Genomic DNA, 19,404 nt, shown 5'->3' with positions numbered 1-19,404 from the left:
ATGTAAAACTTCCTTGATGCCTGGAGTTTAAAGATGACAATCTCTAAAAATAAAAAGGACTCCAAGGGGATTCAAACAACTCTAGTTCTGTGAGCCTGATGTTCATACCAAGCAACTTAACAATATATCCAAAGCTCAAATAGGTAGACAGCAATGGGAAGATCTGCCTAGGAAGAAGTAACGTGGCTTCTGCAGAAGGAACCTCTTGGGAGCTCTCTGAAGGGGTCAAGAAGCTTGTGAAGAATGGTGATTGGGCTGGCAGCCTCTGGATTTCCAAATAGGTTCTGTCAAAATACCTCAACTAAAGGCTTTTAAGAAAACTAAGGAGCCATAGCATGAGAGGAAGGGGCCCAAAACTGACAAATAATTCTTAACCATAGATAGGGAGGAACTGTTAAACAACCACTTCTCAGAAGAGCAGGACACCACTGCTGAAGTTCTTTAGGACCCTGGGAGTTTTGTTTTCACGTACGATCTGCAAAAATGGGGAGAGCAATGAGGTCTGAAAGGTTGCTACTGGCGCAAAATTATTCAGGGTAATAACAACAAGAGCCGACTGAAGAACTGCACAGGATCTTAAAGTCTGAATAACAGGCAATAAAATAGCAAGATGAGATTCAACTGGTGAACAGAGGGAAAACAATTTTAGCATCAGATATAGAATGACAGCCCCTGAGCTCACAAGCAGGATCTTGGGGCTTTGGCAGACAACTTCAAAAAAAAAAAAGCCACCAGCTCACCACTTGGCAAAAAAAAAATCAAAAGGCAAATATTGGGAGCCATTGGAAAAACAACAGAAAATAATTAAGCCACTGTGCAAATCCATGGTTTGCTCATCTCTTGAGTCAGTGTGGTTCTGATTCACTTATCGCTAAGAGGAAATAGTATAAGTGAAAAAGGTTTAAAGAAAGACAAAAGGAATGATCAAAGCTATGGACAACTTCTGGACAACTTCAGATCAAGTAGGCTGTGACTTTTCCAACCTGAAAAAGTAACCATGTAGGCAAAGTGTGACTGAGGTCTACAAAATCACAAGCAGCGCAGAGAGGCCAGGCAGGATCTAGGAGCCGTTCAATGAAGCTGGTACGAGCCAGGTCCAGAGCAAACAAAAGGAGACAGAAGAACATGGACCTACAGAACTCTCTATAAAAGGACAATTCTCATACAGTTTTCAGACAATAACAGAGGCTGGACAAGTACATGGAAAAGAGGTTATTAAATACACAAACCATGGGAGGCTGAAAAAGCAGCTTATATATATATATAATTTTATTATATTTTGCAGACTTGTTCTCACAAATTTCACTTAATATCCTACCCAAGGCAAAAATCAGTAGACAAATTGAGTTTTGTAAACAACGTATGATTTATCAGGACACTAATTAAACATACAGTAATTACTTTTAAGCAATATTCCACTTGAAGTGTTGCAAAAGCATGAAATGTCAAAGGGATTTGTGAATTACTTCTTAAAGGGAAGTCCATTCAAAAACCCTGTTGTAAGGCCTTGAATATGAACATACTTGCAAGTCTAAGATTGCAAATACTCAGAATAACGAGGAAGATAAAATTACCTTCTCAAAAGTCAAGTTTTGTGCATGCTAAGTTGTGTTTTAACTGTAAAAGGAATTAACTCCAGCAGAAAGAACTCTTAATTCTATTTCCACTACCAGTAAAATTATTCATAATTCAACTGGTATGTTATTAGAAAAATGTTTATTTCTGTAGCCTTTATATTGTGGTAATGCTTCATGGTTCAAGCTGCCCCCAGTGCGTTATCCTGAACTCTATACACATATAACAAAAAGAGCAAGCCTGCAATTACATACTGCCACAAATACAGAAAACAACAATAACATATTTAATTTCTTCCGTCTGCTTTATGATATTAATACTTTAGGGAAACCGAGGACATTACTCACTACAAAACAGGTTATCCTCTAAATCGTAAACCAAAATGAAGTCTGGTTTCCTACTGATGTGTGTAGGATCCCTAATGTCTAATCAAGGTTGTGCTGAAGCATAGCATTTTCTTTAACACAACTATTATTATGGTCTCTCCCCGTTATCCAGTTCCTTATTGTCATAAATAGGTAGAACCTTAATCCATGACCTCTATTCTTCTATCAGCTTTGGTTGAAATGGTCCAATACATTTAAAAGCTGCTTCTGCACCCTATTAGGCTCCTTCAGCACATAGACATTCACAAATACACTTGTGCCCACAGGCAACATGATCAGATCAACCCCGTTCTCTCAAATGAAGCTAAGGTAAGATGTGTTTAGGTCCCAATTTAATCCCATGCACCGATGCAGAAGTTAACTTTAGTACCTGCCAGACACACTTTTCCTGCAAAACAGCAGAGTACAATAGAGGTAATGACCCAGGTAATGTTTAGCAGCAATGTACCCTTTGTTACGTTGAACTGGTAAGATTAATGTACTTGATTTCAACGACAGAGACATGATACGATTAAAATTCAGGTGTTCTCCAAATGTTTTCCAAAAAAGCTGATGAAGTCCAACTGCAACACACTATTTTCTTTAAAATCAACATTATACACCCATCACTAAAGTACAAAGATAAAAGGAATTTATTTACATGCAAGTTCCTACCAAAACATCCAGTTGCTCTTACCTTGAACTAGATCTTGACTTTACATCTTCCTTTGCTGTCCTTTCACTATTAGCGTCTTCATTGTTGTCTTGTTTTTTCTCACATAGTTGTTTTCTCTTCTCCCACTTCTGCTGCTGATTTGAGATGCTTTCTGCTTCTCCTTGTGAGTCATTTTCTGCTCCTACCTGTGAACCTGAGGAATGTGCCAGGCACTTAGAGGACATCGGCAGTTTTTGCTCTTCTCTGCCACAGCCTCCTTCTGCTAACAAAGCAGAAGTTTCAGGCTTTAACGTTTCCTGTGCAGGGACTGAATTGTCCAAGTTATCTACATGGTCCATTTCCTTAGACTTTACTAACGTGTATGAAGCATTTACAACACCTCCTGCAGAATGTTTAGTCTTTAAACCTTCAACACTGTCCTCCCTGCTGTCTTCACAGCTGCCACAACACACACAGGAATTAATTAGACAGTTTGTGGCAGCTATACTGAGTTTATGGGATTCATCCTCCTCCTCATTTGCTAATGGATTAGCAGATCCAGGAACACAACTAATAGCTGCTTCTGGAGTTGTTACTGGGGATTCTGAGCTAGAGGGAGATTTAGGATTGAATATTACAGTAGCAGATATTTTCATTCCCCCTGTCCTATGAGCTATCACTTCTGCCATTTCTGCATCATCAGCATACGCATCCCAGCCATTGAGGTATAACTGTGAGTCTGGACCCTCTAGACAGCTGCATGAATTCTGAACTGAGACACCAGACATCTGTTTGCTATCTTCAATATTGTTATTATTGCTTAAGTCACTTTCACCATCTTTTAAAAGCAAAGTTTCCTCTGTCTGATGGCCATTCTCGTACAGCAAAGCGTCTCTATATTGCAGGTTCTGTTTGGAACTGTGGCAAGGGTTATTCACCCAAGCAAAAGTATCACTTACTGAATCCAACCCAGCAAGAGCTTCTCCTGCTCCATCTAGGTCATCCATAAAAAACACTCTCTCTTCTTCCTCAGTTAAATTGTCAAGATGGTGTCTTGTTGGTGAAGCTTCTGTGCTAGAACTATTTCTTAGGCTAGATCTGTGAGCTGGAGACTGACAGATGCTTGGAGGGGAAAGCAGAGAAGACATTTCGTCTCCGACTCTGTGCACCATCCTATTCAGCTGTTCCAGCTCCTGTTCATCATACTGCATAGAACAAGCCAGCTCAGCCTCTGTGTTTTCAGCTTTTGCTGAAAGCTCCTTAGCAGGCAAAGTCGCAGTTATGCCCGGTGTAATGACAGAAGGTACTTCAGGATCTGCTCTGACAGGAAAATCTACATCTTGAGAGATGCAGAGGTTACGTTCCAGTGTGTGGAGTTCATCCTCAGTTAATGTCTGAAGTAGATCCCTGAAAATGAAGGAATATACACATCACTGCATTTACAATCATAGGAGGCACCGATGTTACAGATCTTAAAAAAGCTTTTACTGTTAGCACAGAAATCCAGAACTTGGAGCACAGGGTACTTTCAGCTGCATAACTCAAGGTGCATTTGGCATTCCTATTCAGAACACATGTGATTGCTGATGCCTGAATTTGAGATTACTTATGCACATTCAGGGTACTAAGTTATTTACATCCTTGCAATGAAGCCCCCAAATAAATCAAAACACACTCAAAAATGGATCTTTCCCCCTCCCCATCTACTTCCAGTGAAAGTGTTACCCACAATCAGATATGCTTTGTCATTTTAATTTTTTAATTCACAAATTTGACTTTGATTAGCAAACCAATTTGCCACCCCTTGTACTACATTCTGAAAATTATTCTGCAAAAGAATACCACAGGAGTTTCACACGATTATATTGTCAGATAAAGAGAATCCATGAAAAATAGTGATATCCCTTATGCAACGCTGACATCTCGGACGCCTGTTCACTGAAACAGGGACTGAAGTTGGCTCTCTCCTGCCTCAAACACGTAACTCAGTCATTAGGGAGCCAAGCTTCTGGATTATGTTAAGAATCAGGCACGCCTAAAAGCAAACATTTAGGTATTTACTAAACTACGTTTTCTAGAGACATGAAGCACCCCCAATGTTATCAAGTGTCCTCAATATTGCAGTTTAGGACTATGAGCACCTAAAAACAAAGTGTTATTTGCAGCTGTTATGTTTAAGTGCTATATAATTTTTAAGCAAATCCATAGACACAGCAGCACTTAATTTTAGGTCTGAATTTGATTTACACTATGCTTCTCAATTAGAAACCACATATAAAAATATCCTCTGTCAAGAGCTGCTGTCAACATTTTCAAAGACCAGCAAGTGTACTTTAGCATAAATGAATCTATGGGAAAAGCAAGACCTTCTGCTTAAACAGAGAATAAGACTCCATTATTCCTCATGTGTTTAGAAATCACTGGCTAGCAGGTGACATACAGCTGGCATAACAACAACAACAACATGCACATATTAAAAGAATTCCCTTAAAGGAGTAACTTCAGTCTAAACAAGAGGACTAAAAAAACCCCCAAGAAACATTCAACACATCTCACCCTGATAAAAATTCTAAGCCTACGGAAGAAGTACCTTATAAGAACAATTGCACCACCGTATCCTCCCCTTTTCACTTGTTTCCACATTCTCTAATAGACATGTCAGTATTTCTTTAAATCTTTCCATATGCATCTTCGAGTCCGAATTTTGACCATTTTTTCAGTCATGAGTAAGAAAGGAAAATGGGCAATCTTTGTTCGACCCACTTACCCAATATAGCTATAAACCAGTATTACTATCTGGCACACTAGAACATTTTAAAAGACCTATACATTCCTTTCTTTTGTCTAAACAGTATATAATGATACCATGTCATTACTCAGATCTTTTATTTGAACAGTAATCAGCGTCTGTAAGCAAATAAGCATTTTATCACCATAAAAACAAACTGAGAGAGAATGGTTTAAGTTTTAAGGTCAACATAAAAATAGCTGTATTGTTATTGTTTATTTTTGAAAGAATTATACCAATATAATCAATAAAAACATAGAATAACATGATTTTTGCCATGAGGCTTTGTATTATGAATTTTCAGTTTGTCAGTTTTTACAGAAATGCTGTGATACACTATTTTATAAGCAGAAACAAGGTAATGTGGGATTTTAGAAACAGTTGGTTTTTTAATTAAAAAACCCACAACAGAGCAAGCACACAAATGCAAGAGTGAAGGGCTTAAGCTTGTCCCTCACCTATGCGAAGATATTAAAAACCTAAGATATTTCTGGATCAGGCCAGGGTCCATCAAGTAGAGAAGCTCGTCTCTGACAACAGATTCTAAGGAAGAGCATAAGAACAGGACAAGCACACAGTGATCTCTGCTGAACGCATCCTACTGGCTTCCAGCAGCCTGTAGCTCAGGGATTTCTGAACCAAGGTGGCATCCTTGTGTTCAGTAATCCTCAGTGGACTTTTCTGGAGTGGATGAAAACATGCCTGTTGGGAACTGATCAACAGTCAACTGCTTAAACATCAGCTACACTCCTCTATACACCACAGTCATACCCTCTTCTCAAAACACATGAGATAAGAATTAGCAGCTTCTACAAATACAGACTGTACTGGCAACATTCAAAGGTATTTGCTTTCCATCCAAGCTCATCAGCATAGCTGGGAATGAAATGGACCCAGGGAAAATCTATGATTGAATCCTCTGACTTTCAGCATCTAGTCTGGGGTTTTATTCAGTCTCCAGAACATCGCACAGCAGCTCCCGGGATTCCTGGGCGTCTGGGTGCCCAGAGCTGCTCTGCTGCCTTTCTGAAGGCACGGAGCGCCTGACTGCCGAGACCTATTTGATACAGGTTTCACACATTCACTGTAAAGTAACTGCTGGAAATACATATTTACTTTATGCTGGCTAGCTTCATTCACTTGAGTAATGAACTCTTCATTTCTGCCAATAACACCTCCTCTAATTTAAGAACAATTGTGTGCAGTTTTGAGGATAAGTAAATAAAGCTTGATTAAAAAAAAAAATCAACAATATCAGCTGACAGTCCTCATGTCTTTTTAAGTGAGTCAGATCCATGCTGCCTTGCAAGAGCTGCTATACACAATCAGTTGGATTACATGTGGTAGTCCACCAACCCTGTTATTTCAGTAGAGAAATAATCCCACTTTAAATAAAAAGGAAATATGCTTAATCACCCAAGTCAAACACCAGAAATTTTGCTATTAACATATACAGCTTGTTCTAAACAAGGTTCAGACAATTATCTTCACTTCCCTGCATAAAACCCCCTTAGATTCACTGGGCTGTTTTAAATACAAGTTTCCTTGCATGGTGACAAATGTCTGATCAACAGTTATCTTTTCGATACACTGTATATTAGATTATACAGGATTCGCTGCCAACATTAGGAACATGGCATGTTTTAAAATGCCTATGTAGATATTGAGAAATTAATGTCAACCAGTGTACTGAAAGAAATGTTAAATCTCATTACTGAAAGTTTAAAACTAAACTTCGGGCATCATTATTAAACCACAGGGTTTGATTAAGCTGTAGCTACTTCCACAGTTCATTTCCTTTCCGCTGAAGCATCTGTAACTCATCATTGGATCCAAGTCAGTGCCGTACTCACATGGAAAAAAATAATTTCTCCCTCTGCTTTCATTATTCAGAAGCCGCAGGTAAAGAGAGCTTCTGCAATCCACCCTGACAGCAGCTTCCTTCTCACAGAGGCTTTAGAAAACACTGAATTTAAAAAAGGCACATGTTGGGGTTTCACCTGCTTTTACTCTTTGTGGCATAGATCACAGGAAGGCAATCTAGCCTTGGAAATATGAGGAACATTTTTCTTCCAGTGACTACAGCCACTGGCAGAAAAACAAGGCAAGTTCTTAAGATGTACTCTGCTTGTTACAAGCAGTAGTAGAAATTTACTCTGCCTATTGCAAAACCAATAAACATATTTTACTCTACTGCCAATATCCAGGGTGCAGAAATTACTTCTTCAAAGCTCTGAGGCCAGATGTCAATTTAAAGACAAATTCGGCGGAATAGAGGACAGGGCCACAAAAACCCGGGTGCACTGATCTCGCACATTCTCCAAGCCTCCTTCATTAACTTTGCTCCTCTTCTGAGGAGAATTTTAAATTCTCTGTTTTCAGAGAACAGCATTGTTGTCATGGCCAGCCTGTGCTTCAGTCCGTGCTCTGAACAGAGCATAAACAGCTGTCTTTACGGAGCTGCCACCATCAGGACATGATGCAGGTACAGGAATGCACTTTGCATCCTCCTGCTGCTGCAGTGCTGAGCTGAGTTCAGCGCACCGAAGTCCGCAGATCTGCTCTGATACATAACCGACAGTGATATAACAAATATCACTGGTACTCCTCCTTTATGGCAAAATTTTTAAATCAACTCAAAGTTTTAAACACAGCCATCTTGGAAAAACCAACCAGTTTTTCCCCAATCACTGTGCACACTTTAAAAGCACATGAGTTTCCCAAGCCCCCCCGCCCTTCTTTAACACAGTGGCAACAGGTATACTGCATTTGATTTCTAGTCAATGGTACAGAAAGGTTTCAGTGTACTTAAAATGGTATGATCCTCTGCTTCTGCACCATTTGATCTGCAATCTGCTTGATTCTGCACCACCAAAATCCACAGGGACCCTCAAAATCCATAGGGACCCTGCCATCAATTGTAACAGTCCAGAAACAAGCACCAGGCAAGCAAAGGGCACTGAAAAAAGGGCAGAATTAAGGAGTACTGCAAAATCCCAAGTCTGCTCACCTCTGAAAATCTCTGTATAGCAGCCTCAAATGTATATATAGCATAGGTAATAGTTTATCATGAGAATGTTCACTGTCACAGGCATCTAAATTAAATATCTATGCCTATACCAGATGATATGCTTTGTATACTTACCAGGCAGATCACAGTAGTTTGGCAGAAATGGTTTGAATGTCTTAGTTTAAAAGGAACAGAGATAACACTACTGTAGAATTATGCATTGGTAGATGTATAAAATACCAATGCTGATGTTTTATATCTAAAATAAAAATCAATACAAGCACCTTGCTTAGGTATTAATTAAAACATTCAAAGTCATCATTTGCTGCTCAACCTTACCAAAACCTAAAAAAGAACCCTTACTGCTTTTGCTCAGACAGTCTCCACTATCTCTATTGTTTTCAAAGTTGCCAGCCACCAACAGGACACCAAAAATCTTCCTAGCTGATAGATATTTTTCTTTGCTAGTTCTGATTTAATTACGTGGCTCCACATAAACACAGTGCTTATCATTGCTTTTAACAAGAGGGATGTGTTAGGATAATACAGCTTACAAATTACCTGTAATCCTACAAAATAATCAGCTGTATATTTGGTGTTATTCCATGAGTTAAAATATTTAGTTGGCTAAGAAGTTATAGAACATTATGGAGAAATTTACTGGGTTGTGATCATATTCTGCAGTAAGATGTTGTTCTATATTCTTACAACAGGCCCAGAACTGCAACGCAAGACGCAACTATTTTAACAGAAGACTACTTGAATCTATTTTCATGCCTTAATGCCTCATGATGGAGACTGGAGCAAGACTCCTGGAAAAAACTGCTCCCTTTTTGCTGGGGACAAGCTCAAATATCTCATTCCATCTTCCCTTATAGGTTTCTGTGAATGTTCTCACTGAGTAGGAATTGCAGCCTGATGAGTTAAAAAAAACTGTGATAAAAAAAATCTAGACAGCTTAGGTAAAAGTAATTTTAAAAGTAATTTAATTATCCTACATGAACTGCACACTTATTTGTATTTCACTGTTGCTTTCATTCAATGTATTTTTCATTCAAGAATATTACTAAAGGATCTTTTTGAGCCCAGTTCTTTCAAATATTCAAGTTCCTTGACATTCCTTCAATTCAGAGATTACCAGAGATAAGATTTCGCATTACATCTTGACTTGCTTAAAATTTTGCTCTGATAGATGCTATCTCACTAAGAACACTTTGCAAACTTTGTCTGCTAAACAACTAAAATCACGTTCCTTAATGCTTACTTGAAAGAATAAAATATGATGTAAGTCTTAAAGTACATCAGAACTTTTTCCAAAAACGGATCTTAAAGTGTCTTTTCATTTTTTGAAGTTTGCATTGAAAATTGTAGTTATTGAACAAATAAACATTTTACTAGTGTGTTTTCAACCCAAGCATTAAGTTCAGAGTAACTGAAAATTAAATGGACTAAGCAATAAACTGACTTCATTGATTTTCATTTTCCATGTTGTAAAACGTAAGGAGTAAGCACAAAGTACATATGAGAAGTATATTAGCTGTTAAATATTCTTTTGGCTCTATTCAGCCAGTGGAGTGTTGGTGAAAATTTCCGTGATCGCCATATATTGGCAATAAGGTATTTTAATGTAAACTTCATGGACTTTTTACGCTTCAGTACCAGTAAAGCTTTTTTTTCCCCTCTAACTTAAGTTTTGCTCCTCAATTCATGTTGTTTTTCTTTATCCAGTGTTTTATAAAACCATAATCACTCAAAAAACCCCAAACATGTTGATTTGTCAATTCTAAGATTTCAATATGAATATCATTAATGTACCTAAAAATAAAACTGTATCATTTCTAGACAGAAATACTAGGAAATCTTTAAGGGACACAAAAGGATGTGGTCTGGATATTCATAAAAGCTAAATTCAGAAATAGGCTCCTCTCTGAACCATCCCTGACGGAGCTTGCATTCTCCCTCAGGAGATGCCTCACCTCTAACGGGTGAGAGGAGATTAATTTGGATAAACTTATCTATGTGAAAACTATTCTTACATCAAATCGTCATCATGACACAGAGGGAAAGCGATAAACAGGTGAAAATTGGACACAGGAAAGAAAAACTTCTGCTAAATTGTCTCTAGGTATTTCTAGGAACAGAATTTGCATTTGATATATAAATTTGAATTCTAAGAAAATAATAGGCCTTAGGGATTTAGAAAATAGTTTAACACCCAGATACGATACCTTAAGGGTGAGTATAAAAAAAATGAATATAAAGATCCCTTAAAGATACAGCTTGATTTCTCCAATGCAATAGATCAGTCTTCTAAAGACCTCAACTAAGAAAAAAATATTTTAATGCCCTTTATACTTAAGTTGAGCCAATGCCCACATCTCCAACAGTTACCAAGACTGAAGCACTGTGAAAAGAGGTATATATAAAATGATCCATCCTGTAGAAACAGTTCCACAATATGAAAAACTGATAGTCATTTCTATTAGATTAAGAATTACCTGAGTATTGCATTATAACATACTGAGAAAATGTAATAAGCCTAGTTAATCAGAAACATTGATGCTAATGAGAAACAGGATCTCCCAAAAATAAACTGCAACTTTAGTATTTCAGGCATCATCCAACCATAAGGAAAATCTGAAATATAATAAAATGATATTCAGAAAAAAAGAAACTATCACAAAGATATGAAAAGTTCAGAAAACTCCCATGAAATTAAAAACTACCTTTAGTTATTTCATGGGTATATCAGGCAGATGAGAGGAAAATGTAGTTTATGGTTAACATAGCAAACACACACTTTTCTAGGCATTTACGTGTTCTTTTTTAGGCCTCTGATTTTCACTTCAGAAGAAAAGCAGTTACAACCATCTTTTATTACTTGCCTTATTTTTCTTAGCAGAGTGTGAAAAGGTCTGAAGAGTTCAGACATATCTTCTGGTTTATGGTCCAAGTTTAATGGTCCCTCGGAGTAGACGACAAGGCCACTGTAGTTCAAACACATGCACGAACACACACAAAAATGAAAATTTCATTACACAGGGCAACTGCTGAATAAGGAGTCAGAAAAGCAACTGTACATAAACATTAGAACTACACTCAAGTTACATATTGTTATTTTTTTTTTTTTCTTATACACCCACAGTTAGAATTAAATGCTACTTAAAGCAACAGGAAAAAGGTGCCCTCCCCTCTGCCCACCCCCCTAAAGCATGGGAGAAAAGGCAATGGAAGTACAAGAGGAAGAACATACATTTATTTTAATTGCTGCAGCTGACCGATTAAAAAAAAAAAAAAACAAACAAACAAAAAAAACCCAAAAACCAAGGAACTGATTATCAAGTAAACTGGGGAAGGTCCACTGACTTGAGACTGCAAATGGCTTTTTCTTTCCAATCTAAATAATTTCTAGGTAACATAGTTGACTCTTGAGCTCCTATTTTTCTACCTCTAAGATAAATACCATCTGGTATTAACATGTGGTAAAAAAGAAAACACGTTTGCTAGATCACATAAAACACATTTTGATAAAACCATGCTTCTCAATCAACTCGGCACTTGTAGAAATTTCCCTGGAAAGAGGTTAGTTCATGAACTTGAAAGCCTCCATGTATTTCACTGTAGATATCTCGATAGTTCCTCCTGACCGAATCACTACTGCCCAAACCTGTCTGTGTGTCAGGGATTAAACAAAATTCACCTTCTTTGCTATTATCTGCTGTATCATACCGCACTGTGTCTGAGAGTGGATGCCAACCACACCAGGCACCACTCTGCTTAAAACTGTTTAATCCTCTGCCCACTGCAAAAACAATACCTGTTTCTCAAAGGGAAACGGATCACGCGTTCTCACACTCGAGATTACATATTTTAGCCAGAGCATTTTCCCCTTCCTGCCCTTACCTTGGGTAGCTGAGAGCTGCCTGTATCTCAAAGCTATGTTCTTTTTCTTACGCTCAAATTACACGCTGCTTCAGAGAGTATTGTAGCTACTCTGCATCCAAACCATCCAGAGTAATGGGGAACCTTGGCTGACTAACAAGACACTGATGTCTTTTTGCTCACGGGCTGTTCACAACAAGCACCCTGTGTGACCACCGAAGGCTCTATGAGACACAGCAGCAAGGCTGATGTCACAAATTATATGAATCCCACTGAAGTATTAAAAAAAAAAAAAGGACCACTTACACTCTGTTTACCATCTGGGAAATACTGCTCTTTTTCTTCTGTTTATAAACCCAGAGTCTGGCTCATGCCCTGGTACCAGGATAGTACCGTGGTCTCCCATCAGGCTGGAAGATGGCCATCAGAAAGTTCAGAATTGTCAAGATAACAGAGGGTCCAAGAAATTCAACTACTAAACTTGATCAGCATTGCTTTGGGGACTGAGGTTTTCAGGGCAGGAGCAGGGAAAGGGGAGAAGTGGAGAGAGAGAAAAAAGTTGCTTCTTTTGTGAGTCACCTTTTTTTTGGCTTAAGACAAATTATCCTGTTACCAAGGTTACATACTTTTATTTTTTTCTAAGCTTTGTGAGCTTCAACAAGCAGGCTGCCATGAAGCAAAGTAGTTACTGCTGACTCACATACTAATGTTCTGCCTAAAACAAAAAATGTTACTTCTTTGCTGAGTGAAGCTCGAGGCTGCTCTCACCAAACCTGTAACTGAAGCAAAATCACCATTTCCTTGGCAATTTCCAGGTATAGTTCACTTTCCATAAAGCTTAACTCTCAGAAGAAATTAAAAAATAGGAGGGCTAGAGCACTACAAAAAAAGATCATGAAATGGCCTGTGTAAATATATGACCTTTGAAAGAGTTCTGAATCAAAGTTTGAATATAGCTGTATCATGGAAAGAATTAAAAATGGGAAAAAAGTGTGTCTTAATATTTCCTACTAGGTTCAAAGTTCCCTGACACCTGTTAACACACCAGGCAACGTACACTGTATAATGTGCACGATAAACTGATGTCTGAAAAGAAACCTTAGACAAAAATGACTCTGAAAAGTATTCCTTAAATCTTTGCTATTAGAAGACTGAGGGGATGCAGCACTTCTTGCCCCAGACCCATCCTTCTCATTAAGACACAACAGAGCAACAGCATGGCAACTTTGAGTTGCATCTGTCTTGTGTTTAAAGGCTTCTCCTTTCACAGTTGAAATAAAAGGCTTGCATTTCTTCCAGACAACACTGTATCTCGATAGTGTAATTTTTCTGTGGAACTTCACATGGCAGCAATTTATCTTCAAATCACTGGCTACTTTGGAGTAGTTAAAATTTTTCTCTTCTCTCTCTGTCCTTCTTTCTAATTTGGGATTGATAAGGCATGTTTGCCAGAGTCTCCTTGGTTTTCCAGTTAGTCATAATGTATTCTTTTTCATTGTGTCTTCCAGCAGCTTCAAACTGAGTTCTCACATTCCTGTTGTCTTTTGATGATCAGATTATTACTGTTATTATTTTTAGAATGACAATTACAGACAATATCCTATTTACCAGGAACAATGGGCCACAGAGATTTGCTGAGAAGAAGCGTATTACACTTGGGATTTGAGGTTTCTTATTTCCCTCATTATACTACTTAGATTAGCTAACTTTAAAACATTCACAATGGTAAAATATTAAAAATATGCTGGCTTCACTCCAGAGAAACTGCTGTCTTATTAAATCATGAAGATCCATCAGGAAAAATGCATCTTGTTTGTTCAATATTACAAAAACTGCATGAAGCAAAAAAACTGTTTTAATTTAGTTGTCTTGAGTGGTCAATACAGGGCATAAATCTACACATAAGTTACACATGTTAATACTTTCCTTGAAAAAGACTGAAGCCTAACTCAGTGGTCAAAATGCAGTTTGTCATGACAATTCCTTTTGAACCTAGAGTCATTAAAGAAAAATACACTATTCCTAGCGAAAATTTTTGGTTTTCAAGACTTGAATCCTTAGGTCATATTATTTTTCAGTGATACAAAATACTTGCTTTAAAAAAATATTTCTGACAACATGACATTCTATAGACTGGCATTCTTAATTCATTTTTTATTTCTTTCTGGAGGACAACTGATCAATCATTCCAGGTTCCTGCCTTCTATATTTAGAGTTCTACCTTCTCTTTTCTTTTTTCCCCCCCCTCTTGATATTCTGCATGAATCTGGTAATGATTTAAAAAACAAAACAAAACAAACAAACAAAAAACCACAACAAAAAACCCAATAAAAACACAAAACAAAACACAATCTTTTTTTGATTTTTTTTTAAAGAAAGTACAAGCAAACTTGGGTGAAAGGAAATATGTCAAAATTCAGAACAAAGTTTTTGAAATCTTCAATAAATCTTTAAGTGAGGCAGAGTAGAGAGTAGTTAAAAAAATTACTTACCATACAATGGCTAATCTTGGAATTGTAAACATTAAAGCCGGTTCATAGTCATCTATCATATCTTGAGTGAGGTATCCAAGCCTTAAGGCTCTAAGCAGAAGAATAAAATTATTTAGTAAGAGATCAAACTCTCAAAGAATACATTTCAATAGGAAAAAAGTGAAAAAAATGTTATAAGCCAAACCAAACTGATAGTATTTAACTCATGAACTATTTTTGTACAATCTAAAACACTATGTACATAACTGACGGCTGTAGTCTCTGCTTTAAAAAAATATTAACATAAGAAAAAAAATCTTTGAACACTTAAAGCTTTTATAGCCATCCAAAACCAAAATAATTTTTATGCCATTTTCCCCTTTTATTTACTATTTCATGCCAAGCTTCAGCTTGTTACTGAAAACCACTGGGCCTTAGAGTTTTTCAACTACAAAAAACATTTTTAAAGTAATAGGGATAAGTATTTGGTTTCATTTTTAAATAAAACTTGCTATAATCACCTAAGGTCAACCCCCCGTAAACTAACAAATCAAGCTAAAAAACCCCTAGTTCTACACAGCAACTATTATTGAAGTCTAAGGACTTAATATTGGGGACACTTCATTGTCCTCTAATGACTTTTCAAATATCTTGAGCCCTTTTTAGACTGAAACCCGATTTGTTCAGGCTTTTCACTTGGCTATGTTTTCCAGGTGTTGTGGTTTAATCACAGGCAGCAACTAATTTCTTCACAACTTCTTAATTTCCTCATAAGTTTCGTAACATCCTCAAACTTCTTCTCTGATTTGTCCGTATCAGTGCATAAGGTAACACTCAAAACTACATACTAGTCCGGCTGAGATCTGACTGGTCCCGAAAAGAATGGAAATAACATTTTCTTATTCCTTGTCAGTACTTGTCTTGCCAACACTGCTGGTGGTGGACAGCAAAACGACCACAAAGCAAGCACTGCTTTGTACTAAGGGTAGATGGACTCATCAGTGCATGGCCCATGCTCACCCCCTCTCCTTTCCTACAGTCCACTGCAAGATTATCCAAAGCTGAAAATAAGAAACCATCTTTTTCCTCTTACTGTGCAAATGTGTGCATATGTAGTAGCTCTCTGACTGATGGAAGGTAATTCCTCCTACTTGTTGTGACCATTTTGAGTTGTAATCCTGTCTTTTAAAATGCTTGAACACCTCTGATCTTGGTGTCATCTACGGATTGTGGCAGTGTGCTCTGTACTCCTTCATTCCTTAATGAAAGTATCAACACACCAGACCCAGGGTCCCACTTCAACAAGTTCTCCTAACATGACAGTAAAACCAACACTTATTCCAAGTGCATTTTACAGTCAATTGGTCACTAATAATTTCACCCAGACTACACTTCACTGGTTTCTTTTTGAGAACAGTGTTGCACTGCTCAAAACCTCACTAAAAAAACTGGCTGGATGGCCGGGCCCAAAGAGCTGTGGTGAATAGGGTTAAATCCAGCTGGCAGCCAGTCAACAAGTGGTGTTCCCCAGGGCTCAGTACTGGGGCCAGTCCTGTTCAATATCTTCATTGATGATCTGGATGAGGGGTTTGAGGGCACCCTCAGTTAAGTTTGCAGATGACACCAAGTTGGGCAGGAGTGTTGATCTGCTGGAGGGTAGGAAGGCTCTGAGGAGGAATTGGACAGGCTGGATCGATGAGCCAAGGCCAACTGTATGAGGTTCAACAAGGCTGAGTGCCGGGTCCTGCACTTGGGTCACAACAACCCCATGCAACGCTGCAGGCTTGGGGAGCAGTGGCTGGAGAGCTGCCTGGTGGAAAAGGACCGGGGGTGCTAGTCGACAGCTGGCTGAACATGAGCCAGCAGCGTGCCCAAGTGGCCAAGCAAGCTAGCAGCATCCTGGCTTGTATCAGGAATAGTGTGGCCAGCAGGACCAGGGAAGTGATCGTCCCCCTGTACTCGGCACTGGTGAGGCCGCACCTTGAGTACTGTGTTCAGTGTTGGGCCCCTCACTACAAGAAGGACATCAAGGTGCTGGAGCGTGGCCAAAGAAGAAGGGCAACGAAGCTGGTGAAGGGTCTGGAGCACAAGTCTTAGGAGGAGCGGCTGAGGGAGCTGGGGTTGTTTAGCCTGGAGAAGAGGAGGTTGAGGGGAGACCTTACTGCTCTCTGCAACTACCTGAAAGGAGGTTGTAGCGAGGTGGGGGTTGGTCTCCTCTCCCAAGTAACAGGCGATAGGATGAGAGGACATGGCCTCAAGTTGTGCCAAGGCAGGTTTAGGTTGGATATTAGGAAAAATTTCTTCCCTGAAAGGGCAGTCAGGCACTGGCACAGGCTGCCCAGGGAAGTGGTTGAGTCCCCATCCCTGGAGGTATTTAAAAGCCGGGTAGATGTGGTGCTTGGGGACATGGTTTAGTGTTGGACTTGGCAATGCTAGGTTAACGGTTGGACTTGATGATCTTGAAGGTCTTTTCCAACCTAAAAGATTCTATGATTCTAAAGCTTGGGATTTCACATGCTGTTCCTCTCTACTGCCCACTAGCTAGGCTAGTTACTCTTGTCACAGGGAGGAAAAAAAGTTGTTCACAGTACATTCCAAACAAATTCACCTTATACTCCTGAAAGAGCTTATGAATTGCTGGTGGTTTTTCAACATCATCTTTTCATACGTATAGAGTCAAGCTCCAGTCCTCTAAGATTTTCAAGTGCCTTTACAAGTTTTTTTACAATAATTACTAGAGGTTCACAGATTATTTGAAACATCTCCCCATGTATTCTTGCATGAAATGTCATTAAGTCTTGATGCCTTAAACAGATTTAGCTCATTTAAATGCTTAGTCTTCATTTACACATCTACAGCTAGGCACACCAACAATATTGTTATTGCTGGATTATTGAAACTTTGGGGTTTTTTTGGTCTAGAGAATAAAAAAGCATAGGTTTGTGCCTGGCAAGCATGCTTAATGTTTTTTATACTTTGTACTTGGACACTTACTAGAAAAGCAAAAAACCTGGTATTTTATGATGCTTCTTAAAGACTACAGTTAAAGTATTTCTACAAAAGCTCAGACTGAAAGTAAACACAGAAAGGAAAATCTAGTGCTTAACTAAAATGCTTACCTCTCCACAGTTTCACAGAAAAGTACGATTACCTCTTGCTGTACGTAATATTCTTTTGGAGACTTCACAGGTACCATGGCCGACACATAACTATAAAGATTATAAAATAATGTAATACTGTTTTATATGCTTTAACAAATTAGAATTGAAATAAAAACAAACCTAAGACAAATCATCTTAGAAACATAACCCTTCCTCTACCATTTTGTATTTATTTTGACAGCATTCACTATGAAAAATGTACAGTGTAAGAATCTATAAGAAATGCAGCCGATGTACTTATTGCAGATCAAGGCAGTGGAACTCAGTAGTAATTTGTAAGTATAATTACACACATTTAGCAATCGGAACTCCATACTGTGTGGTACAGGGAGGTAGGTTCTAGAAGGATCTTTACTGCTGCATCTTGAAGATAGAATTGTTTACTCTGCATTTCCTTAAGAAAAAAAAAAACTGACTACAATGCACATTTTACCTAGAAATGTTTTACCTGAAATTATATTACTAAAATTCAGTTAGCCAGTAGAGGCAATTTAGGAGACTTAAAAGCTGGCCTCATTTCTATGTGGAATTACATGCAAAAGCACTAATTCACAAGGCAAGAAATATCGGTAAAAATAAGTGGTTTTTGTCACTGTATTACTTAATCAGTCATTTGTAGACTGCAGGTAAGACAGGAAGGGAAAAAGTTGCTTGCAAAACAATGGCAAAGAAAAGCACTGTATGTAGAGTTGGTATGGACAGGTCAGAAACTGTGCACAGGCACTGTCAAGAACCAGTTACTGATTGTCATCGGTGTCTGCACTCAAAGCCACACTTAAGGACACGTTTTTAGCCAATGTTTTAAATTAAAATGTTTTTCAGTCTAACACTATAATGATGTTTTTTTGAATCAGAAAAAGTTGCTTACCTGAGTAAAATAATACAAGAGAATATGAATACTGAGGAAGGGCAAACAGTAATGGGAGACAAGACAGTCTAGAGATTACTCCCAAGAAAAATTTAAAACACTACTCAATTATAAGAAACCTGTTCTGCCGAAGGTAGGAATGGCTTTATTAAATTAGATCCATAGATAATCTTGTCCAGTATCCTGTCTGTAACTATGCCCAGCACCGCAAACATCTAACAGACACGCAGGAAGCTGTCTTGAATTCTGAAGCACAATGCATGACTTGGTCAATGTGACCTTTGATGCAAAAAGCAGTTACTTTTCTCACCCCAAGAGCAGTTATTTTTATTTTTGCTATAAACCTCCAAGCCATTTTTCAATCATAAGTTTTTAAATGAGTTCCTGCGGTTAATTATGGCTTGTGCAAAAGCACTTCCTTCATCAGATTTCAATTTGCCTTCTTAAATTCACTGGGTGCATCTTGCTTTTATCTCTAAGCACAAGAGAACAAAACCTCAATCTCTAGACTATTTGTTATCATACATATTTTTTTTTTAATGTCTCTTATTTGTCGCCTTTCCTCTGACAAAGAAAACATTAAGGGAAGAGATTTATGGCTTCCTTTTGTGTCTTGGAAAACCTCCCTC

General features: G+C 38.2%; 1 protein-coding gene across 6 annotated transcripts in view; it reads right to left on the bottom strand.

The window, feature by feature from the left end:
• ZFYVE28 (zinc finger FYVE-type containing 28) overlaps positions 1 to 19,404 on the bottom strand; it is a 164,512-nt gene that overhangs the window by 40,105 nt on the left and 105,003 nt on the right. For 5 of the 6 annotated variants that reach the window (XM_082316418.1, XM_082316419.1, XM_082316421.1 and 2 more), the window contains 4 exons: positions 17,866 to 17,955; positions 14,768 to 14,857; positions 11,279 to 11,380; positions 2,638 to 4,002 (listed from right to left, as the gene is read on the bottom strand). In XM_082316418.1, the coding sequence (XP_082172544.1) occupies positions 2,638 to 4,002; positions 11,279 to 11,380; positions 14,768 to 14,857; positions 17,866 to 17,955 (1,647 nt within the window). Of the gene's footprint in view, positions 1 to 2,637; positions 4,003 to 11,278; positions 11,381 to 14,767; positions 14,858 to 17,865; positions 17,956 to 19,404 lie in introns of those variants that run through there. The other variant, XM_082316417.1, reaches the window with a different exon arrangement.

Source organism: Platalea leucorodia (assembly GCF_965183815.1).
Source record: "Platalea leucorodia genome assembly, chromosome: 6".
Classification (NCBI taxonomy): domain Eukaryota; kingdom Metazoa; phylum Chordata; class Aves; order Pelecaniformes; family Threskiornithidae; genus Platalea; species Platalea leucorodia.
Note: the sequence above shows the minus strand (reverse complement) of the source record. Positions and strands in the feature narration are given on the sequence as shown.